The sequence below is a fragment of the Lepisosteus platostomus genome, chromosome 13, assembly GCF_059453375.1.
Source record: "Lepisosteus platostomus isolate fLepPlt1 chromosome 13, fLepPlt1.hap1, whole genome shotgun sequence".
NCBI lineage: Eukaryota > Metazoa > Chordata > Actinopteri > Semionotiformes > Lepisosteidae > Lepisosteus > Lepisosteus platostomus.
This window is the reverse complement of record NC_142623.1, coordinates 1,084,336-1,109,645: the sequence shown is the minus strand read 5'-3', so window position 1 is coordinate 1,109,645 and position 25,310 is coordinate 1,084,336. Positions and strand designations below refer to the sequence as shown.

General features: G+C 47.9%; 1 protein-coding gene across 12 annotated transcripts in view; it reads left to right on the top strand.

Annotated features, from left to right (window-relative positions):
* adgrb2 (adhesion G protein-coupled receptor B2) overlaps positions 1-25,310 on the top strand; it is a 164,295-nt gene that overhangs the window by 27,128 nt on the left and 111,857 nt on the right. For all 12 annotated transcript variants that reach the window (XR_015925870.1, XM_088602461.1, XM_088602458.1 and 9 more), the window contains exon 2: positions 13,426-14,188. Coding sequence is in view for 11 of the 12 variants with exons in the window: in XM_088602461.1 (XP_088458587.1) it covers positions 13,441-14,188 (748 nt within the window). In the remaining variant the exon portion in view is untranslated. The remainder of the gene's footprint in view (positions 1-13,425; positions 14,189-25,310) is intronic.

Genomic DNA, 25,310 nt, shown 5'->3' with positions numbered 1-25,310 from the left:
TAGACCTAAGGCCCAGCCTGGCTCTGAGCTCTCCGACTCGAGGCCCAGCCTAGTTCAGATCGCTCCAGCCCTGACTGATCTTGCACGGGCGCACACCCGTGACAGTGTCTCAGGAGAAGCATCCTGGATGAGCCCTATCCCCACCGCCCCTCCGTCTCGTGATGATTTATCGAGAGTATTGTGCTAATGGAGCCCTGCTAGGGGGGCATGACCGTGCTGTAGTCGACTGTATGGGAAGCTCGAAAACAAGCGAGGTCAGCTGTTCAGAGCAGATAAGGTGCTGACTGGGTAGGTGAGATACAGCACAAGGTCAAGCACCAGAGCAGAGCTGGATCAACTGCATTTTACCTGAATCTGAATTCCATCAGCCTTGTCAGCAGAGGCCTGTCTGCAGTACTCAGAGAAGAGCACTCTGTGGTTTCTCTCTTTACCAGCTTATTGCAAATTTGTATTTTCCAATATTTAATGTAGATTAATTGCACTTTTAATATTGTTGTTTGAGAGCCTTGGGGTATCTCCGACTGAAGACAGCGAATGCAGCCTCATTGCCTTACATTTTCTCTGCTGCAGGCTGCAATCGCATTCCTTTCCCTCTATTTCAGTACAGCGTTGTGAGGTTTTCAGTAGCAAGCGGGAGATTATCTCTCTCTGGTTTCATGGCTGAAGCTCAATTAGGCTGGTTTGCAGTCATATTAAGGTAAGCCGAGCTAGCTGCAAAAACATTTTGAGTGCAACTTACGTGGTGTTCTGTATTAAACATTCCAAACTAGAAGGAGAAGGGCTGTTCGTCAATAAATGCAAAGGGCCTGTTTACCAGTGTAATCTTTTTCCTTGAAGTCAGAGCCCAAGGGTCAGCAGGCTGGCCTTGTTCCATTTCCTCCCGGACTCTCCTTCCTGTGTCTGGAGGAGCCCTGTGTCCTAACCTCCCCAACTTGCGGCTGACCCCTGTGTCCCGGCGGCGGTCTCTGGCTCCTGCCGTGTCTGGATGTGCAAGTTAAATAGAGAAATAGCGGTGCGCCGTCCTGAAACATGCATGCCGTGAAAAGGTAGAGTGAGCTTTATGAGCCCAGCTCCCAATGGCTTTATCTGAGGTCTAGTTAGACTTTATGGATCCGACTGAGCCATAAATTCAGGGCAGGCTCAAGCGCCGCTCTGGCACAAGAACGATGTGCTCTTCCCTGGGCGCACGAGGCAGGAAGGAGCTTTGTGTGCCGGAACGGATTCATGTCCATTCCTGTTGCATGCATTTGCTTTCCATTGTTTACTGGACACGCTGGACATTTAGAAGCCGTTGTGCTACAGTAACAGAGGGGCTGCAGGCGCGAGGACATTGGGACAGCTCCCATATTTCACTCTGACCAGCCGACCGGGGCGACGTGGTGCGGCCCAGTGTGGGACCAGTCTGCCGCTAGCAGGCGTGACCCAGAGGGTGCAAGCGGAAAACCACAACAGGAGGCACTACTTTACCCAATGAGTGGTGGGAGTGTAGAACAAACTGCCCGGCCGTGTCTTTGAAGCCGATACTCTAGATTCTTTCCATCAAAAACTGAGTGGAATTTATTGTTTCTGGGTCAATTAGCTGTTAATTAGCAAATAGACTAGAGGGGGTGAACTCATTTGCAGCCCCTCTTGTACTTCTATTAGCAGACTCGAAAGGAACAGCGGCCTTCATGACATTCCAGGCCCTCCCTCGGCCAGCCCTCACCTGCTGGGGGTGCTCTTCTTGGCAGACACCACTGGTCTTAGTGCAGCGAAGCAAGAAGCTGCAGTTCAACCAGGAATCACTGTTCAAAGGCAGCATTAGAAAAGTTACAAGAAGGTAAAATGATGTAACAGGACACACCTGAACCCTGGGACTGTATCTACTAATGCAGTTAATGGGTTAAACGTGTGAAGAGCAGAAGTCGCATGAATATTTTGTGCCTTCCTTACAACAGTTAAATTGTTTTCCGTTACTGGTTTCAGTGTTCTTTAACACTGCTTGTAATTTGACAGGTTTGGGAATAAGGTATTGTTTTACACATCGACTGCTGTTGCTATGGAGTTGTTAACCGTGCCCGTCCTCATGGCGATGCTGTTCCAGTTCGGCGCTATCGGCGGCCATGAGCTCTGTGTTATGATCTCTGTGTGAGGCCGGGGAGCAGGCGGGGTCTGGGGGCTGCGGCCTGTGCAGGGTCAGCAGCAGCACCTCAGATTGCAGCCGCAAGCAAGCGCTGCCAGTGCCACCAGCTCGTGAAGGTGCAGGGAGAAAGAGAGCAAGTGGTGTGAGCGTGTCAGCGTGTCAGCGTGTCAGCGTGTCAGCGTGTCAGCGTGTGCGTGTGTGCGTGTGTGCGTGTGTGCGTGTGTGCGTGCGTGCGTGCGTGCGTGCGTGCGTGCGTGCGTGCGTGCGTGTGTGCGTGTGCATGTGCATGTGCATGCGTGTGTGTTCATGTGTGTACAGGTTAGTACAGTTGTATGTGTGCCCACGCAGGAATGTTTCACTTCTGCAAGACAATTCAACCCGTTACATAAATATTCCTGCATTCCTCATCCCTCCCCGATAATATCCCCCCCATTAATCCAATGAACCGCTTTCTGTGGATCATTTACCGCTATCTCCTGGTTTTCTCGTGACATGGTATCACATTTTCTTTTCTCGCTACCAGTCAGTATGTGAATGCAAAGAGACGCAGCGAACCAGAAAAACAGAAAAAGGCAACTAGCCAGAAATTCGGCACGGCTGAAAATTTTGGCCACTGCTCACTGTAGCTGCCAAAACAGTCTTTTTCCGTGTTTTGATCTTTAAATCTGGATGGGTTTTTGGAAATGTAAAGGCTTTTCACAGGGTTTTCACTTCACAAAACCAGAGAACAAGCTAGCAGGACTCCCATAAGCCTAGAGCACCGACAGCAGACTGACAGACAGAGGGACAGAATCGCCGTCTTAAGGACAACACACTTCACAAGGGAAACTGGAAGCTTAAAAACCAACCGTTAACAAGGAAAGAAGGGGTAATTTGGCTTTTATTTTTCTGTAGCTGGGGTGAACGGGTTTGCTTGTAACATTGCAGCAAAGGGAAGGGCTGCAAATAACAGTGAAAGGCACAAATCTAACAGGCATTGTTAGAAGCTCTTCAAAAAGCTGTCAGTCCGAGGCTCAGCACTTGGCAACGAATCGGACGCCCCAGGAGGATAGGAACTTCATTGTTAGAAACTGTCGGTACAGAGTCAAGGAGTCTGAGAAGTTGTCAAAACACGTTACACCGTAACTGCTGTTAAACTTAATGGTTTTGTCCCCTTTCCTGAGGCCACTTATCAGCCAGATTCTTCAGCATTTTTCCATTCGAGTTAACTACACCTGGGTGCTTGCAAATCCTCTTGCTGTTTTAAAGTAATGATTGGATTAATAGATCGCTTTTCATCCCAGAGGATCACAACACACTCCACATCACCTCACTACCACTGAGGCGCAGCCACACTGCACAGCAGATCGGGGGGGAGAAACTGCGGCACCAGGGGGAGCTTCAGGGAATCCAGCCTGCTCCCCTACAAACAATGCCAGATCTTTAATCACGAAGTAGTCAGTGCCTCAGTTTACCATCTGAAGCATGGCTCCACCTACAGCACATTGGACTGGAAATAGTGGGCCTCAGGGAGGAGTGCCACCTACTGGTCCACCTGTTACAGCTGCCTGTCACGTAGTGTCCTGTTAGAAATCTCACCTGTGATTTCAGATCAAGCAATGAAGGGTGTCTTATGGAACAACCTGGAAGAACCTTACAGAGCCCTGACTGGCAGGCTGGGTATTTACCACACTTTCTCGAAACTCGCAGTCTTCCTTTCCCAGTGACACAAAATTTATTGGTTCTCTCTCCCATGTACCCCCTGCTTTAGATGACTTACTGTACTTGTTGAGCAGTGACAGACATAGACAAACACTTTATCTGGAGCACATTATTGTGTGTAGCAGTTGATGAGTAAAATATGCTCTTGATTGTCCATTATTTCTCTTCCAAATCTTCCACTAGGAAATGGTAGCTAAGGTTCAGCTCACTTCTTGTAGTCAAGATGCTGGCGCCTGCAGCAGTGTGTGCAGTGTGCATTGTCATTGTCAATGTTTGGTCCTCAGGGTGTGAGCAGGTAGAGAAGGTCACAAGGTCTCCAGACCACATCTGTGGCACTGTCAGGATTCGGGTGGCTGCGTTGGTTCATTACATACAACATAATGTCAGGTCAGGTGCCCTCATAGTCTTCTCTGTTTCAGACTAAAAGGGTTTACTGTAGTTCTTTCAGGCTGTCCATCGGAGGATGCGCCTGGTCACTCTTCTCTGGAATGACACCAATATCCTTTTGGTATGATGGTGACCAAAATTCAATATATTGAATATTAAAAATGAAATGAGAGAACATTTTTTCATTATAGCATATGAAATAATAGATCTTGTTTTCGGTGCCACACTCAACTATATATCCTGAGACTGTTTCCCTTTTTTCTTGGTTCTGCACTTTGTAAGATGAAAAGGTGTCTGCATTAACACCCACATCTTTCTACTAAGCAGCCACTTCCTGCTTTGTATTTCCAGTTTTATGTCTGTAGCAAGCTGGTGGGATACCCTGCACTATGACTCAGGGCAGGAGCTTTGTCATAGTCTCTGAGCTTTGTCATTTGTCTCCATGCACTGTGTAGGCTTCGCAATATGTTGCAGAGACCCTTGCTGGCTGGGATGTCTTACAGCATGGCCGTCAGTGCATGAGGACCCTGCTGACTGACCTTTAAAAAAGCAAAGCAGGAGGTAATGAAACTAATTCCCAGTTTGGGTAGGAAAGAAATCTTCACACAGATTTGATGCTTTCTTATTAGTTATTATTTTAGCAATAAATTCTTTGTGCTGCTGCACTCCTGCTTTTAACTTCCTCTTGAGAAGAAAAAATGAAAAGATAAGTTTTGCGGTTGGAGATTTAAAGCTAAGTAAATGAAATCAAATATAAAAAAACTTAAATGAGATGAATGACTAGAGCTGCCCAGCGTAGATGCAGAGATGGAATAAGGATGCTATCGATTTGATGTCTTGTCTTGCTCAGAGCAGATCAAACAGAAAGACCTGCACAGTCAGCTCCGCACATTTCAGCTGAAGCAACTCAACTTTTAAGACTTTGGATTGCTCCAGAAAAAAGAGAAAGAGTGAAGAAACATTCTGGCAGCACATCAAAGAGCTGCTTTAGCAGAGACGGAGTGCAAGATAGAAGGAGGGGAGGCCATTTCTAATGCTTAAGCCTTGTGTCTACTAAAAACAATACGGTGTTAGCACAGCATTGGTGAAGGTGAACTTTTCAAAAACCCATCCAGGCATTGTGTGTGCTGCGGATAGCTCATGCAGTGAGAGTCTGTACACTCCTCTGGCTGGAGTGGGCATGCAGGGCGCAAAAAACGCTAGTGCTGGTCTGCCTGTCTAATTAAAGCACATCTGAACAAGTGCCTTTGTGAGAACCGAACCCTTAATAATGGCATTGGTGGGTAAATGTTTGTGATTAAAGGGACGTCTAGAGGAAAAGCACGGTTGTAGAGAAGGTATGATTTGGAGTTCTCTCTTTTCAATAAAACATAAAGACGTTGCTTGCCTTCATACAAGTACTTTTTAATGGCATTCATTTTCCTGTTGCAAGTTGTTTAAAATTTACACAGTGCCCCTTTCCTAGAATAAGGGGGTTCCTTCCCCAGAAGCTCAGCGTGGCTCATCGTCAGCGGCCCCCAGCTGAGTGAGGGACAGAGGACAGCTTGTATTTCCAATCAAAGGGCTCCAGAAATGGGCTGCTGGCATGAAAACTGCTTTTGGCCTCTGTAAAGGCTAATGGTGGTCCTGCTAAGAGCTTTTTTTATTATTATTTTTAAAGATAACGCTAACCAATTTGGAAAGGGGCTATAAGTTGTTTGCTGATAAAATCCCTGGCTGGATGATGGAGGTGAGCGTGCAGTTAGAGGAGAGGGTAGGGAGCAAGCTTGTGACGTCAAGGGAATCTGCAGCTACAGCATTTAACGAAAAGATCCATTTAAGCTTTATTGCATTTCATTTCTCTCAGAACCAGGGATAAATTCTGCAATCTATGTCTGCACTCTAATTTTGCCCTAATGTTAACCAGTAATTGGTTTCTCTGAGCTGATTCATCTCACCCACTCCTCGCTGAGCTCTGTGCCCGTGAGGAGATGGAGCTGAGGGGAAGGAAAGAATGAGTGCAGGTGAAGTCTGAAGACAATGGGCGATAAACTCAGAGGACGCAGTGGGTCAATACCCGCTGCTAAAATAAAATTCCTGGAGAACTCAGAATATACCTGTATCCATAACAGTGCATTTAAGAGGGATCCTCCAAATTCCCCCTCCCTCACCCCTGGATAAGATTCCTCTCCTGTTTCAACAGCCGGAGCTCCGTGCCGGTTTTACTGCTGTAGTCCTGGACCCTTGCACACATGCTGCTGGGGATGCCGTAGCAAGGAGCTGTGTCCCTGTGTGAACTGCAAATATACAAGCAGCAGTTAATTCTACACCAAAAAATACAAACTCTCTTCCTTTCTCACAGTTCACAGTTTAGATTTAATCATTTTACACAACAGTAAAGCTCACTTACAAAATCAGACCTTCAAAATGCAGTCTTTTGTTTCATTGACAGGACAGAACACTCTTTACATACCTCGCCCAAGCTAAAATACATCCATGGCTGTGACAAGCCCTGGGGAAAATCCCGTTTCCTGCGCCACATTCCTCCCTTCCTAACCCAGCACCCTTGCCATTCCCAGGGGCATCAAAGAAGGCTTGTTTAACAGGATGAGCCTCAACTGGAACCTGTTTGCCAGACTCAACAATCATCTCAGTACCGCCAGCCACCGGTCTTGTCCTCCGTTCTCTAGTCCCCCGTCTAGCCTCATGTCCACGACAGGCATTTCATGGTGTCACACACTGCTGCTTCTCTTGCAAAACTCTATCTAGTCCCCTCTGGCCTGGTCCCCCACAGGGCATCAGACCTGTGTGGCTATTTCACACAGGAAGTGTCCGGCCATTTACGTCGGTGAAGAGGGAAGATTGTCCACCACTGAGGCACTATTCCCCACGTCACTCTCCCTGCCACGATTGCTCACACCTTCCTGGATCGAAAGGCTCTGGTGCTGGAGAGACAACACACAGGAGACCAGATTTATCCTTGGACTTGGTACAACCCCCTCCTCCAGAACTCAGAGGTTGACGAATCGCCGTCCTTCTGTCCTTTCATGTTCCCCTCCTGTCTCCTCTTTCCCCCTCACGACTCCGCACCCCTGAAATATTTCACTCCATTTCATTCAGAGCGAGGAATTAACCTCTTGCTCCTTTACACACCGCAGATAGGTATATATAAACGTTCGAGAATGATGAGGAATAATTTATATATGTACATGTATCCATTCAACCAATAAAGAATATTAAAGGAGCTTTAGCATAGGGGTGGTTAATTCCAAGTAAGTCGATAAATCATATTGAATTACTGGTGCGTAAAGATTTTAATGTTCCCCGAAGGTGGAATTAAGTTTGCACGGAGATGGATTAGCACGGCAGATATTCCGCGGCGCAGGATGCATATTTTAAATTATCCCTGACTAATTTCCATTAAATTAAGATGATACCCATCCTCTGTTTCCAGCGCTGAGCAAGGTCAGCGCCGTGTGCAAGTCGCCCTGCCACGTTTTTGGTTCGTCTGCGAATCGAGGTGTTGTGGGGAGTACGCGAGGAAGGCTGGGTCCTCACTGGCATCCAGGAAGGGTGACCACAAAGCGTGCTGGTTTTGGACAGCCTGGTCTGCGTCGTGCCCTTGTCATTCCTCGAAAGAAACACGCGGCACTGTCATGCGAGGCGTGGACCTCAGAAAATACCCCCCACACGATGACGATCTTGGTGCCAACTTTAGTTTTTAAACTGCTCATGGGTGCTTTATGATGAGAATCTCACTTTAGGAATGTTTAGTAGACACTGTTCTGAGAAAAAAAGATAGCATGGCCTCTGTAGGATCATACGTGGTTGTATTGCCTCTGTAGTAACAGGAATTACTGCCGTTACTCATTTTGCAACACTGTGAAATAAATACTGATCTGTCACAGATCCAGCAGGGTTCCAGACAGTTTTCTCTTTAATCCGTAGGAGTGCGAACATTTCCTAGATATGCAGATCTGTGTTTTTTCAGCGCCGCCCCTTTCACAGGGGCAAGATTGAATCCTGTTCCTGCACACTAGCTACCATGTGCTCTCCAATGCTTTCCAAATGCACCTTAAATTCGCAATTTAAAAACGCCTGGTCTCCACAGTTATATTTATTAACATTGAATTGTTTGTCTGCCCTGAGCTGGAAATACAACTGAAAAAAATGGTATCAATTCTTTTTTTTTGTTTTGTGCATAATTAATCAAGATTTATTTTGTTATCACATGACTCGCAGAGTTTCCCGATTTCTTTGGCAGCTTTCTTACCATTTGTTTATTGCTGCTGCTCTGCTAGAGAGAGCTGAAGCAAGGCTGCATGTACAGTAATGGGTTGTAATTGTTCTTAATTGTCCCTCACAGAAGTGATTGTTCCATCATGAAATGGGCCATTCGAGAAGCCCAACAGGTGCTCTTTGAGCAGTGGAGGAAGAGAGCTAATTCTGTGCTGTGGGTGTGGTTATGGTGGGGAGGCTGAGGATGGGCTCTTCATTTAAATAAATTGACTGTAGGCAAAGAAAGGACTTCGCAGGCAGCAAATAAAATGTGTGCATTAAAACACTCACGGTAGGCCTACCTAAGCTGAGCCCCGTTGCTGAAAGCCAGGGAAAAAACAGGAAGACAAACAAGCAGGTCGCTGCGATTAATATTCAAGCTCCGCTACAGGGGGAAGACGGCCTTTTCTGCAGGTCCATTAGCATTTCCTTCAGAAAGGTCTTCCCACTCTTTCAACATCGCTGGCGGAGAGCAGACCTCTCCTGACATTTCCAGCCTTCCCAGTGCAGCGGAGGCTCGTGGGCCGCGCTGCTCATACCTGCGGTGTGAGCGGGAGGCACAGGCTGCAGAGGGGCAGCGAGAGGGCGGCGTCAGTGCTGTGGGCTGGAGCCGGGGCGGGGGCCGGGGGGGGGGTCATGCACAGATGAGCAACAGAAGAGGGAGAACAGAAAGATTCCCAGTGCTGGGCTGGTGTGTCTGTCTATTCCCTCCGTCGTCGCTCGCTGCGTTTAGACTGCAGCTCTGGAAGAACGGCTGCAGCGACTGTGGCAGAGCCTCCAGACTCCCACTGGCCTTGTCGTAATTTCCTGAAATGAAAAGGAGGTGCTGAAAGGCAGATAAAGACATGGGTGGGTAGGTGAGTGAGCAAGGAAGTAACATTGCCCCAGTGCTTTTATTGCTATATAAGGAAAGGAAACAAGTAAAAATAAATCCTGAAACAACAGTAAAGGAAGTGCTGGCATGAGTGTGGTTCTGATGTCTGTGTGTTTCCTCGCTAGCGCTCGTCTGTTCTTGCAGAGGTGCCGCTGAGCCCCGGCACACAGCAGCTCGGTCCCCTGGCACTTCCTCGCTGAGCCGCCCGCTCCAACCACAGTCTCAACTCAGCCTTTAAGAAAATTGCTGTAAAATGAGCTACACATCAATAAAACAAGAGCGAATCTCAGCATCGCATCTGTCAAAGCGCAATCACTCATGTTTTGTTTGTACTCCACAGCTGTAATGCACACAACAATTCAGGGCACTGTTGTTTATTCCTCTGCTGTAACGATCCGGGTTGAAAGTGTCTGGTGAAAAAGGGCTGCAGTGAAGTAAGATGAAACACTTTGTTAATCACACAATATGAGCAAGGCTAAGAGGAAGCCTGGGACTGTGAAGATTCACACAGAGGACGCGGGACTGAGCCAGCAAGTAACTTTTCCTCAAGAAGAAAAACTGTTGACACTTGAAACAGTCGCCTTTAGGAGAACTGCCCACCTGGTTCCCATCCAGGCTATCTTGGGACGCCTTTCCTGAGGCAGATCTGGACAAAAAGCCACCGGGGACTGGTAACAGGATAACAGGATCAGTAGCACGATTAAGGATCTGGCTGTACTGAAGCACGGTGATGGAGAGCAGCAGAGGGGCTATAGGTGGACCGCAGTGCCTGGCAAGAGATCCTTCACTACGAAGCCCTGCAGTTACACAACCCAGTCACTTCCAGGACTGATGAGGACTGGGTGTATTTGTCCAGCAGATCTGTCTGACAGTTTGGGTGAACTGGCTCAGGGTTGTGATTCTCTGTTCTCAGTTCAGCAGCGACCTTGTCCCCAACTGTGCACAAATCGCTCTTTTGCCCTGTGTGGCTCCAGGGATTAACCCAGTTAAATGCAATTGTTTTGTCTCAACGGATAATTAGCCTAGAGCCGTAATTAATAAACACACGATGAAAGAAGTGCAGTAAGTCTAATAACCCACGCAGCAAAGCAGACAGAAATATATCTAATTGCAGAAATGGGTGCGTGCGACCCTGGAGCATATGCAAATTAGGCTTGTGAAGTTTGGAATAGCTGGACACAGGCAATTAGGCAGTCAGACACATAAACCCCATCAATTCTCAGAGCTCACAGCTGCGTTTCTGAGTGATAGATGGGCATCGGTCTTGTCAGAAACAAGTATTCGAAGGCCAGCCTGTTTAACCCAGGAGAAAGTGAATAGACATTGCCATTATTATTTGCTGGGGGAATGTTATTCAGCCTGTCATACATGTTTAATTGTATTCTTGAGAAATTGCTCACTGTAGATGGAGTCTTCTGTGTGTTTAATTACACGGGCTTGTTGCAGAGTAGCCCGCTGGTATCTGTCAGGGGGAGGCTGGTCCAGACCACTAGTGTCTCAAACTACATCTTCCTGTAAAATCAGCCAGTCAGTCAGTTTCATGCCTGTCCTCTTCACTTTGAGCAAAATCTCAATCAGCTTTAGAAAAACACATAACCATTGCAAGCAAGCAGTACAATAGATACAGAATGTTTCAATTAAGCAAAAATAAATACGATTTGCGTGACCGGGTCTGGCCGCTGGGACCCCAGGTGCAACAGCAGTCCAGAGACTCCCTGGCGCACAGCGAGAGACCCGTGTCTCCAGCCTCCGAGAAAGAGAGTCTTCGCTTGTTTGAATCTTCAGCCCACTTCCCAACAGCACACCTTGAGGTCACGCTGGGTACACACCTGAGGCTGGAGAGGCGATAAAAACGGTCAACTTGAGAAGAGAGCAGAGGGGTAGTAGGGTGACTTTACTCTCATACTGAAGCAACTGTATCCCAGCGTCAGACCTCCTCATTTATTTTTCTGTGCAGGACCGAAATAACATTTAACAAGCTAAGAGGGGCCGCGTGCTTGCTGTGAATGAGCTGACGAGAAGTCACGTGTCACTTCAAGACGTCCTGGCTGCTGCGTCCTTGGATGCTTTTAATAAACCGCCCAGTTCAATCAGCTGAAACAAGGAGGCGGAGAGGCCTAATATTAATTCCTTCAATAAGCAGGACCTTTGCAGACGAGTGTATTTCGTCTCCCATGCTCATTCTGGAAGATGACTCAAAATCACAATTCCTATACAGGATGCTGCACGCACTTCTATTTTAATGTGGTTCTCCCAAGCAAACGGTGACTGAATTGCACTCTGAAATTGAAAAGGCAGAATTCAGCTGCACAAAGTGGTGTAGGTTTTGAAGTTGCTTATTGTAATACCTGTGAAAAAAACCCATAGAGATATTAGGAAAATGTTGTTTTTTTAATTCAGCTTTCTGAAAAAAAATTAAATTGCCGAATACCAGAGGGAATAAAAACATATATTGAATTGGGTAGCTTAACAAATTAATAACAGAATTGAGTTCTATTTGGATAAGAAAAGAAGGAGTCCTACTCATTTTATTTTCTTTTTTAAGATGAACAGTGCCGTTTCAGAGGTTGATTACATTAAAGTGAAGGAGGGCGAAGGATATGTTTGAAGTTACCTTGCGGCAGTCGTGTAAAGATCTGTGGACATCAATTGGATCTGATCTTTTAAAAATTTAGCTTTCAGACAACGAGAAAAGGGCCAGGGTTTTTTAACACTCTCTGTTTCACATTGCTGTGGTTGTGCTTAATTAGGGCACCATTTGGGAAAACAGAAAAGCAGTGGAGCTGTGGAGGAAAGAGGCAGTTGGCCGCTTTTAAAATTGTATCTGTGCTGTAGCAGTGTTGAGTGTGCAGAGCTTCTCCCAGCCCACTGCTGGGGAGGCCATGGGTGTCCAGTCCTCGTTCTGGAGCGCTGGTGTCTCTCCGGACTTTCATTCCCGTTCAGATCTTAATGAGCTAAACCAGCAGGATCCTGACTTAACTATACAATTTGAACAGCTTGTCCCAGCTCTTTAGATGCTTCTGCTAAAAGAGAAGACTACTTAAAGAGACCTACCTGTAGCACGGGTCCGCTTGGACTGGGCCCCCTGCACAGACACACCAGCCCTCCTGGGCTGGACAGCCCTGGTGTAGATGCTGGCCATCCTGTGAGTGCTGCTTGTTCGCAGTCAGATCTCTCAGCCTGCAGTGTGTTTGAAGAGTAGAGCTCTGTTGAGTCTGGACTGACTGTCGGGAGGTCTGTGGTGTCAGAAGGGTCAGGACAGTGGGTTTTATATAACCCAAAAAAACTGCTCCCTTTTCCCTAGCTTCCAGAAGAGAGATTGCTGGAATTAAAGATTTCCTTATTCCTCAGCCTTAAGCACTCATCCTTTAATCTTCCAAATCCTAAGATGTATATGTTCATTCTCTTTGCACCTCTATACAGTACCAAGCACGCATACTTTAAAAAATCATGTTTATTCAGCAAGGCAGGATCACTATGCAAGGAAGTCCATTGGCTGAGCTGGTGCTGCTCTCAGTGCTAATGTGAGATTTGAAATTTGGTTTACACATTTAACTGAATATTTTTTATGAAAGTTATATATCATAATTTGATTATTCCATATAGTTATAAAGCAGGTGAACTACGTTTTATCTGTAATAATGATTTTAAGACCATGAAAATGGTTACAAGAAAGAGGAGAGCATCCGGTCCATTATAGCCCTCTGGTAAGCGACCAAGTATTAATTTGTCAATGAAATAGAGTGCCAACTTAGCCTTGTTCGTGCCAACGTGTCCATTATGACTGATCTCACATCTTTATTCGGCTGTGTCTGACTTCACTGCTTCTATTAATGGGAAATGTTTTGCTCTGATGAATGAAAGGTCCCGCGGAGCTGCCTGAGGTGTTAACCCCGATGTCTTAGCGTCGCTTCGCTACGCTCTGGCCTCTGCAGTTCGATTGGGGAGGCAGTCCCTCCCCCCGCCCCTGGTGTCACCTGGACGGGCCCTGCACTCGGGGGACCCCCGGGAGAGCGGGCCGAGAAACTGGAGGATCTCGTTGGCACTGCCCGCCTCATGCTTTCCTCTCCCCTTTCCTCCGCAGGACAAATGACATAGGATGAACACTGCTCGTCACCTCTTTCTGTCTGTGCTGTCGTCTCTTCTTGCGCTGGCTGCGGGCTCGGAGCTGCTGGGTCAGAGCACCGCGTGCTCGTCGCTGGTGGCCGGGGTGCTGTACGGCTCCTTCTCGGTCAAGGACCTCTTCCCGCGGCTGGCGGCGGGCTGCTCCTGGACGCTGGAGAACCCCGACCCCACCAAGTACTCGCTCTACCTGAAGTTCAACCGCCAGGAGCTGGCCTGCCGCCGCTTCTCCCCCATGGTGCTGCCACTGGACCATTACCTCTCCAACCAGACCTGCACGCAGCTGGACGACATCGCCTACGAGGGGGTGGAGCTGTGCCAGGCGCGCGGGCCCTTCGCCTTCCTGCAGTTCGACAAGAACTTCGTGCAGCTGTGCCTGACGGCCGAGCCGCGGGCCGCGCAGCCCCCGCCACGGGAGGCGCTGGACTTCCACCTGGTGGAGGTGCTGCTCATCAACAATGAGAACTCCAGCCACTTCACCTGCGGGGTGCTGTGCCGCTGGTTCGAGGAGTGCCTGCGCTCCAGCGGCACCAGCGAGCGCTGCGGGGTCACCCAGACGGGCTGCATCTGCCCGGACGCCGCCCCGCCGCCGCCCCTGCGGCCCGCCACGCCGCAGAACGACACCGTCTCCAACGTCATCCTGTCTCCGCCCAGCAGCGACTGCTGCGTCACCCAGCTGCATTCCAAGAATGCCATCGCCGTCGCTCCCAGAGACGTCCGGCAAGGTAAGCCCAGGCAGACGAGCTCCGGGGCTGCTGTGCATCAGTGCAGCGAGGCTGTTTTTCCAGAGGACCTGAGAAATTAAGTGACTGTGACTGGTCACTTCATTGCATTGTCTTTGCGTGTGCAGGGAGTTTCACAGCTGTGTCTTGGATTTAAACTCTGTAGCGGTACCGGTGTGCTGAAGACATTGCAGCCCTGCTTGCAGAGTGTAGACAGGTATTTTTAGCAGCGAGAATCAGCTATTTACAATGCCAAGAAGGAGGAGAACCGTCTCTCAGTTCACACTGTTTACCCACTTTTCATCAGCCCTTCCCTGCTGTTCAGCTGATTTCCAGGTTATCTGAAAGCTTAAGAGTCTAAAACAACTAATAACCATGTTAGCAAACCTTTAAGAACCCAGCGTGATGCCCGTGTATCACTGGTGCTCGGAAAGCTTTCTAATTTGTCGGCTCAAATCTATGTGAAATATCCAGTCAAGACGTGTGATTTACTCCAAAAATACCCCCAATTAACTCAAGGTAGGTGATCAATCCAGGAATCTTCCCAAGTGCTGTGACACCCTGCTACAGCCACGTGAAGTTTTTTTAAATCATCCCGAACTTCTGCAGCTCCAGTGTGCATGCTGACTTCACCATCAGGTTTTCACACAGGCGTGGCTTTGGACCTGCTTGTGGGCACTAATCTCACACCAGGGTCAAGCAAGCTGAAAACAGGCTTCGCTCCTGCAAGAGGGAGAGCTCTCATTGCTGCAGGGTCACACTCTGCACAGCTGAGCTGGAAGCCCTTGATTAGATTAATAGATAGACAGATGGATAGGAGGAGAGGCAGCTTTTATTTTTCTTGCAGCTGAGGTGTGAAAATTGTTCTATCAGATTAGATTTGTTCTTTGTGCTTGTCATTTTTCAGACTGCGTGGAGCAGCGCTATCTTCATGGCTTTTTATGTGTGATCTGAGGCTGGTAGGTGTCCATGAAAATCTTTGAAATTCAATTAGTGCAGAGTTTTCTGTGGAATCAAGAAGAGAACTGAGTGCAGCAAAAATGAATCCAATTGGTGTTTTTCTGTGCTGCAAAGCTTTGGGAAGCCTTTGCTAGCTGGGAGGAAACATTGGAAGAGTTATAAACAAGAGTAGGCCATTCGTCCTAACTAGCCCATTTTGTAGTCAGGAGCTCACTGATTCCCATATCTCAGCTGTCAATTTTTGGAAAGAAGCTAGGGCATCGTCTTTAAAAACATGCGTGTTCCAGTCCCCTCTAATCCCCTGCCGTAATGACATACCACCATCAGTTTTAAATGGTGCTGTGTTCTACTTGTCCTCTGGTCTGTGTCTCACTCTGTCCGTGAGAGAAAGGACTGAACTCACAACTTTGACAGATTCCCAAACCGACATGCTCCCTGCTGTACTGCTGATTACTGGGGTATCGTGGTGGAGTCTGAAGACATGCTACTGTAGCTGTTCTGAGAATCGCCATGTGTGTGAATGAAGGTGTTCAGTTGTTTGATCCAGCTTTGAGACACTTCTACAGAAAATGTGCTTTTAGTTTTGTGTGAGATCTCTGGATGCAGCATGATTTCCACCACTTGTTTTTTTATTATTTGTATTTAACAAAGTGAGAGTGGAACTGTTCGTCTTTCTCGGTGAGGGCGGGTGGATCTTCCTGTCGTTCAGATAGCCAGGGGTGTTTGCTTTTTACTTCTCTTCCCGGAGATCCTGTGTGGTGGGTGGACTGGAGTCTGGATGAGATCCTTGCCGAGGGCCGAAATTTCGGAGTGCTTGAAAGCCCAGAGCAGGGGACACGTGGGTGAGAGCCAGCTATTGGATATGCTTCAGCCTGGGCGATGTGTCCCAGCTGGGTTAAGCACTCGTAACCCTTTAAAAGGCTGACTTCATTGATGATCACTGGCCTTGTCCCCTGTGCCATCGAGACTGGTTTAGTCAGATCCTCTTATCAACAGCCTACAGCCATGTTAGCCTTCATTTGAATTAATCTATATTACATGTGTTCCTGCTGTTCTGATTGAAATGAAAGAAACAAATACGCACAAATGGTATTAAGCTTGTATTAAATTGTATTTTTTTTTACTCAGGTGCTTGATTCGATCGAGTGCTTTTCAGGTTTTTTCATGTTTTCGGTTCAGCTTCATGATGCTTGACGCACAGCTGGATGGGAATGCGTCACCGATCGGGAAAGATCCCAGTCGAGGGCTGTGTTTTCACACCGCCGTCCCGCAGGGAGTTTTGTTATTTATTGGAAAAGGGTGGTTCCCTCCCTCGGACAACTCCCCTCCATCACCCGTCAGGGAGAAGATGGAGCAGAAAGGTTTAGACAGGTGGCTGGAATCCAGAGGGTGACGGTGGAGATTAATTCCACTCATAGGCTATGCAGATGCAAACCAGCCTTCTTGGGCTGGTTTAATGGCGGGGCACCGAGATGAATTGTTACAGTTAACCCTTGGGGACCTCATTTTTTAATGAACACGGCTGGATTTATACAGGTCCAGCCAGACCGAATTGATTAGGCCTGATTGAAGCCCGCTCTTTGTGCAAGAAATCAAGTCTGCAGGTCAGCGGCCTCTTCACTGCGCTAAATATTAGCTTGAGTACAGGCTGCCACGCGGCGCCTGCGATCCGGCAGGAATTCTTTTGCATGGTGGAATGACGCAAACATGATACATCTGTTCTTTACTTCCCACCACAATGAAAATACTCCACAAGGGGTCTGATCCTGTTCCGATGCTTCAATGACACCGAGCACCCCCTGACTGCTGAGACCCTGAGACGAGGTGTTTTTTAAGCCTCCCTATTCTTTCTCTTCATTGCTTCTGCCTTGAGCCTCCCTCTGGACTCGTTCCTCGTGGCTCCCAGGTGATGGACCGTGGCACGATAAGCCCTGGGCCGTGGGAACTGGCGCTGTGTGTATTTAACGCGCAGACCCAGCTAATTTCCAAGAGCTCTGTTTTCACAGGACCACTCTCTTTAATTCATTTCATCCACCATTAATTCACTTGATGTGCTTCCCATGTGCCGGGGCTTCACCCCCTGGAGGATCGCTGGGGGTCCTGGCTGCAGCCCCTCAGCTCTGTCTGTAGGCCTGGTGCATTCGCTTACGCCAAGTCAGGGGTTCCTGGGCCTGGAGGCGTGCAGGTGCGCTGTCTCTACAGCCATGTACTATGGTGTGCACATGCACGCAGACTGTCATGAACTCCTGCACAGGCCGACACTGGTTTGCAATAGTTCACTGCTGTAGGTGTGATCAACGTGCTATCAGCCGACTGCCAGGAGTGCCGCGGGCTCATCCAGTGGTTAAACCCAAAGGCCCTGGTACGAGGAAAAGGTGTGCCCAGCCTCAGGTCTCCTCCCATGTTTTTTTCTATTTTAAAAAATAAACTTTGAAAAGGGGATCCTGTGTGAATCCCTTCTGCCTACTCACCACGGATAACAGACTACCAGTGGTGAAGCAGTCAGCAGTGAGAGGGACCTGCAGGACGTCACCACAGCCTGGCAGTTTAAGGACTCGTGACGCAGATGCTGTCGGCAAGTTGCTTAGTGGGTTCTATGGGAATTGTAGTTCTCAAGCCAACACAGTGTCTGCGAGTGATCAAAGCTACTGGCTGGCTCGGATAAGTATTAAGACAGGGTTTCAAAAGCAGCTGCCAGGTTACAATTATTACCTTTGGAAAAATAATTTCCGCATTCCCTTTCGAAGTCATACTTGGACTGTGAAAGCTGGAAAAGAGAAACCGTCCTTCCAAGCGCGGAAAGAGCTGGTGTGCCGGGGGTTTGCAGGTGGAGATCGTCTCCTCCTCGTGTCACGTCCGCCGCTGTCCAGATCGAGCCCTGTCCCGGCTCCTCGGGACGCCACCGTGTCTGCCGCAATGTCCTCAGATCGGCGCGCGGGGAACGCGCCGTGTGCGTCAGTGCCGCAGGCTGGCCGATTTCACAGACGATCTGGTCCGCAGCCTGAGGGCGCTGGCGCCAGGCGGGGAGAATCTGCCGGAAGTGGCTTTGTGTGACTCTGCTCTGCAGAGGGCTGTGGTGCGCTGGCTCAGCAGGGGAGGCAGGTGACAGGGTGTTTTGGAGGTTTTCTTCCTTATGGCTTGTTGGGCCTGTTTTTTTTCTGCTCTTCGCTCTTTTCCAGTCCTGCCTCGAGGCTGCGAGGAACAACAGAGGTCCCGAGCCCCCCAAGGGAGCTCCGAGCGCACGTAACCAAGCAGAGAATTATTGTTTTATTACCTCTATTGATTCAACCCTGCGAGGCGCGAGAGATGAAAGCAATCTCCCCCAAGAGCTTGGCCATGTTGCAGCCCATTGTGTATTTTTCTCATGTTTCATTCGCTTGCTTGCAATGACAGTATAGTTTAGTATACTGTTTCCGATGTCCTGGTCCACTGCAGCACCTGTCCTGTGAAGGAAGACAGTGTGCACAGGAGTGGACTGGATGGACGAACACTGAGTCCCCCAGGAGCTCCTGCTTCCTTCCTTGTGTTGGGATGTATTGATGGGAGGAAGATGCACAGTGGTCTGTTCTCTCTTGTGCTTCGCCAGCTGCAGTGCTCTTGTGCAAACTGCACAGAGGAAGCAAAACAGCAAAAAATATAATAGTATAACTTCATGACTACCCAGTCCTTGGTGTTGGCTTCTATAAGAGCCAACAGTTGTCAAAACCCAAAAGAAATGGACAGTGCCCTGCAACTGTAGTCTGATCGATTTCCCCGTAGTTAGCATTTGTTCCACTGCATAAAACAGACCTAAAATCAAACCAGCCACAAACACTTGAAAGCTCTTTTTCTTTGAAGTTTTTTAAGCAGGGCAGAGTTACTGTATCTGTCCTTGATATTTCCACTCCTCCCGCCCGCCACGTTTTCTTTGGTGTTGCAGATTTTAATATCATTCTTTGACTGTGAGCTAGCTTGTCGGGGGATGGCTGCCTGCCTTATGTGCAGAAAGTGTCGAGGGATCTTGTTGAGCGGAGAGCTGGTGTGGACCTCTGCGTGCTGCTGTACGGAGAGGAAAGCGCCTCATGCAAAAAGCCTCTGTTTTTATTAATTCCTTTCATTCTGGTCCTGGCAGCTGGACTATTTTTTACCTACTACAGTGGATGTGAGCACTCCCTCAGCAACGGTGTAAAACAGATAAAACGCCTGCACTAATTTGTTAATTACTCCTATTTCTAAATTATGTCCGTTTTTATTGCTGTTGTACATCCGTGACATACTCGTATCAACGGAGCACCTCTGCCCTCTCACTGCTGTCACCCCCTGTTCCTGCCCCTGTGGTAACAGTGCATGCCTCTTCTGCCTGACCTTGCGTTTCAGTCCCTGTGTGCTACGCATGGCTGAGCTAGTGCATCAGGAGGAGTTTGTGTCTGCTCTGTTTTGTGCTGGGTGTTTTTTTTTCTTTGCTGTCATTGAAGGGCTCAGTTTGGAAAACATCCACCAACCAATCAAACAAAATTCTCTTGCTGGCGAAATGCTGGTGTGACCCAGCTCTGGGTTGCTTTCTGCAGGAGGGCATCAGCTTGGCCACCAGACAGGCAGGATGGCTAGTGTCCCTTGAGATACCAGTTACAGAAGCCTTGCTGAGACTCACGAGCCCCTCCCTTCAGAGCCTGTCCGTAACCAGTGTTTTGTTTTATTAATTAATATACTGAAGCGAATAAATGCTGAGAAATCAGCGTACAGCATTTGAGGCCATTATCCTTCCCTTACATTCACACCAGAAGAGATTGCAAGGAACACAAAGGAAGAGTGTGGGTATCTTTGTTTGCCCAGCGGGGGACTTTTTTCTGCCCTCCTGGAACCCCTTGATCACTGAGCTGCTGGTATTTGGCAGCAAATGGGCGACTCAAAGCTGTGATTTGATCCATGTGCTGCTTAGCTTTGCAAAAGCCCGGAGACCAGTTAGGTGCAGAGGGAGGTGTTGTGGTTCTCCTGGTAGGTGGGACACCTGGGAGTTCAAGTACCAGCTGTGGGGTCTCCTGCCTGTGTAGTTACATGCCCAGAACTTGAGAGCCAAGGAATGACAACAGGAGCCTCCCTCCTTTCTCTTGGAGGAGAAACCCCAGACTCCCTGTAGCCAATCACCCTGCAAGATGGAGGGGAACAAGGACACATAGTGGACACCAGAGGGACTCCACACAGACAGGCACAGAGGGCATAAATTGGGGCTGTGAGACAGCAGTGCTAAGGGCCCTGAAGCCATGCTTTCCCAGTGCCTGATATTACTGCCTTCTAAACCTGCTTGTTTCGCTGGGCTTTACACCTTGAAGTAAAGTGCCCAAACTGGTGTAATTAACAAACGAATTAACTTCTCTGTACAGGGATTGATGACAATAGCAAAGGGCAGAAGAGAAGAAGGACAGGAGCCAAAAGCCATCCAGTGAGTCAGTCTGTTCAGTGTGTACTGGGGGACAGTTGTTACAACACACACACACTCCCAGATCCAGAACAACGTGTGTGATTTACAGTCCATTTCACAGTTCAGGGCGCTCTTAGATAAACAGTTCGTAAATTTAAGCAGTTGGTGGCCGTTTTGCTATGAAATGGGGTCTGGTGCATAAAGAAGACAAGTTTAGAGGCGTTCACCCTGGGATGGATATAAATCACAGCTAGAGACCCACACGGTACTAACTGCCCAGGGTCTGAGCAAGACAAATGGTTGGCTGTAGCAGCAGTAGGAGGGTTGACTTCTTCTTACTAATTTATTTTTCTGCATGCACACGGCAGTGTAGAGCTTTCAGAGATTCTCTCTTGTTTTGCACTGTTTCCATCTGCATGCAAAAAACACAACTCTGTTGAGCCAGATGATGTCACTGATGAGGAACCACTGCCTGTGGGTCAGCTGGGCAGCTCCTCCGCTGTTTACTTCAGTTGTTGGGCTCAGTTCGCGGTGAATGAATTGATTGTTGACATCAGTGTACAGTATGTGAAGGGTCTGAGGTGCAGGTCTTCTGTGGAACAGTGTCATGAGAAGATGTCCAGCACAACGATGAGAAGGAGCACGTTTGGGGATCAGTTCACTAACTAAATCGGTAGTTTCCAAGCTAGTGTTTGCCTGCAAAAATCTCATTTTGTTCGAAAAATCTTTTTTCTTGTTGTTATATAAAAAATTGCATAGTAGGAGTGGTGGGACTGCTGAGATCGACGGAGATCGGCAAGATGCGCTGGAAAGACACTGATGTTGTGTCTGGAAGACGTCCTGGGCCAGCCGTGAGATTATTTTCCTGTTGTTGAGCGTGTTTACGCAGTAGCCTGGCCTGTGGAGCCAGCCTTGCACCTGGCGATGTGCACTGTGATTGCTACCGAACAAGAGAAACAATAATCAATCCTCATTTACAGTCCTAGCTGACACGCTGCAGCCCTCAGCCTGCACTCTCTCAATTACACGCTCTCTGATTTTACACATCCACCCTTTTGATGTAAAAAAAATATGAAATGGCTGCAATCAACGGGCTTGAATACGCAATGAAATGGAAGCAGGAGCGCATTTGTGCATTGTTTTCATATAAATAGCTTGCATCTTTTTGTCGTCTCTAAGCAGCACAGAGCAATGATATGAGTAAAAAAGTTCATTTTGCTCAGCTGAGGTAGGTAATTTTCACCTGCTTTTCTAGAACAGCTCGTAGTCCCAGTGCTCTCTTGAAATTTTTATATCACGCGTGACTTTTTTCATGTACGTCTTTAATGCTACTCCTTCTCTCCACTGACTTTTCTTTGAGTGCAGGCTCTGTTCTTTGGCAACAGGCATTGGAGGATCCCATATGCAGTACGATCCAGTCTCACTTCAAATGAAGAACACAAAGAGCTTTTCTGGTGATCTATAGCCTCTTTATGCAGATGCAAAACAAGGCAATTCTGTAAAGACTCTACTCTTTCGAGGAAACCCGGCTCTAAGGCCTCTGACATTTTGCCATTAGTACTATTAGCACCTGAAGTAAATTATGCACAAACAGTATTGTGGAAATTGCAGAGCTCTGCTCTGTTTGATCTGGGGGAACATTAACTGATGGGGAATTTAAAACCAGGCTTCTTGTTCTCATCAGTATCCAAGCTGATCGGGGGAATGCTTGTCTGCCAAGGAGGGAGAGAGGGGAGCTGAGAAAGGAGGCGAGAGTCTCACAAAGGGAGTCGAGATGAAGAAAGTGCTGGTGCTTTTGATTGCTCCTGGCAACCTGGATTAGTATTCACACAGCGTCGCTTTTCCTCGCTGTCCCTTCCATACCCTGCTAAGTGCTGAGAGGGTTTATGAGGCGCTTTCATTTTCGCAAGCCTCGGCCTTCCCAGGGTTCCACTGCGGAGGCTTTGATCTCTCAAGGCCAGGAGGCTGTAAGAGCTGGGACAGCCCTGTCCACCCTGCCCTTCCCGGTCAGCCCCGGTCAGGCCTGGCCTGTGTGCGTTTCCAGGCGCTAGAAATAGCTGGACAGCTGTGGCTCCCTGCTTCGAGTTGTGCAGTGGCGTCTCTCCGGGGGTGTGCCACAGGTGGGGTTCAGTTTTACTGGTACGAAGGGCATCAGTCTTGGCAGGAAGATTAACGACCTGACAGAACCTGACTAAACCCTCAATTCCACACTCTAATCACTTCCTATTCCTGAAACAAATGTCCAAACTGTAAAGTTACGGCACCACTTCTTAATGAACAGCAATGTTCCAATTCATTTCTAGGATGAAACAAGGAATATGTGACGACGCACTCGGAGGAGCTGCCTTAACATTTACATTTTTATTCAATTCATCCAGAGTTAATGAAGATTTCAAGCAGCCAATTGCAGTTTCAAAGCTGTTGCAAACCTCTAGGCTATTGATCGGTTCTTCTGGCGAAACGGGTCTGGGCATTGCAGAGAGATTCTCGTGTTTCTCCTTGCCTTTTAATAAATCCTAAAAGAGCCCACAGCTGCATTTCGAAACACGGCAAACAGAGGGCAAGGAAAGGGGAGCAAATGAACATCTGAGAGTGAGAGGAGCTTTTCTGCTTGAACATTGAAAGGTAGGCAGCTGGGATTGGATTACAGTGCCTGTTGCAAGGGGATTACTTCGAAAACTGCTTCAGAGCAGCACGTTTCCTCTCTGGAAACTACAGAGATTTCTTTGTGCCAGGAGAACATTACGTGATTTTTCTCCGTCCTTTGCCTGACATTCTCATTCCAGTGTGCATCCATGAAAAATTTGGTAAAATAATAACGCTCCCTCCCTGCAGTGTATTCAGTGGGCTGGGTGAAGTATATTGCAGAATGCAGCCCTGGAACTTTTTTTCTGGCTACGTGCCTGGCTCTCAAAGTGTTGGGATTAAAGCCCCACGGTCGGCAGGCATCGTTATTTCTACAGCTGGGCTACTGGGCCTCAGGGTGGCTTATCTCGAATTTGGATCTGAACAAGGAATGTAGCGACCGATAGGCTAGGCCACCGCCCCACGACACGGCCCTTGGTTTCTGACCCTGCAGAGGGACAGAGAGAGTTTCCTGCACACTCACGCTCTGTGTGCTGGAAAGAGAAGCCCCCTGGCTGAGGAGCAGGCTGCTGGACTCACGGGGGACCAGGTCCCCAAGGCCTCCACCACGCTATCGACCTGGAGTGAACACCTTCCCCGTGTGTTCACAGACGGCGGGGGTATACAGATCACATCTGTCTGCCTTGTGCTGTAAATTCAGATCGTTATTGTCATCAACAACAGTAACAACATTTTAATTCCCTGAAGCACTACTGCTGTGCACTTGTCCTAAGCCATGTACATGCTTTTAACAAATTTTAAAATAACAACATAAAAGGGATGAACGTTCAGCACAATAAATGTTAATCCCACTCTGAGAAAATATCTTATTCCACAGTGCCTGTGCGTAGGAGTTTTCCTTTCAAAGCGACAAACTCATTATTTTCAAGGCTAAGCAAATATAAAAGTACAGTGTTTCTGGAATTAAAGCAGATTAAAGGTTTATTCTGAATTGGATATGGTATCTCATGGTCCATTATAAGAAAATAGGACCTGGTGAATAGGACAACATTACATTTTGATTAATCGATTTCAACGCTGAATGTTTGCATGTTTTCTTGGACTTTGTTCCTTTAAAATTTTTCTTCCACCATGAATGGCATCTACGCATCAAGCCTGCCAATCTACCTGATGCAGACCCTGCATCGTATACCAGGCACATTTTTCAGAATGTAGTCATTTTTTAATTCAGCCGTCAGTCTGAAGTCTCAGCAGGTCAGGCAGCGTCCTTCACCGCAGTCACATCTGTTGGACTCGCACTCAGGTCGTGCAGTTTTAGCAGCTCGTTTATGTTCATTTATTCTGACATTAAGTGGATTTTTCCCAATCTGTTTGCTACCCAGAGCACTCCCTGATTGACAGTGCTATTTATCATAATACCGAGCAGGTTTTCAAAGTCAAGAAAGGCCTTCCTGACCGTGGAGAGGATCCGAGCTCTACTGGAGACAAGCCCCTGCACCGCTAACGAGCGATTTTCCAGTGTGCATGGGTTTTCGATTGTTGAGCCTTTCTTTCTCTGATTGAATGAATTTGCTCTCTCTTCCTCACTTTACCCTCAGGTTCAAGTACCAAAAGAAGCACGCAGGCCTATTGGAAACCTGTTTAATTGCAATCTGAAGAGGGAGGATGAGTCATTTTTCCAGGCTGGGTCCTGTAGAAGGCAGGGGAACATGGCTCAAAGGAGTGTCGTGTTACACAGGTTCTGACTGTCTTACTTCAGCTGTGGTAACGCCTAGTCTGAACTGCAGCTACTGTATCATTGTACACGTTCAATTACATACCGTCGAAAACAGCTGAAGTGTGTTGTGTTTCGAAGGAATAATGCTCTGTTGTAATTCTTGCTGTTGTTTCTGCATTTGGCTTATTTGATATTGGTTCAGTAAGCCTGGTGATCCATGTAGCTTGGAAAATATATAGAGCGCCAAGTTTTGCTTCTGGGAAGGGTTCTGTTGTTTTTGGGCTGATGCGCGAGACAGAAGAGCAATTCGAAGCCAGCGACTTGAGGACCCACCCCAGTATATAATTAGGGAACAGAGGGGAAGGGGAACAGCCGATACTACACTGATCAAGAAACAGCAAGTGGGTGTCGATCCCTGTTTCTTCAGAAGGCCGAGACACACTGCTGGGAGCTGGTTTTTCACC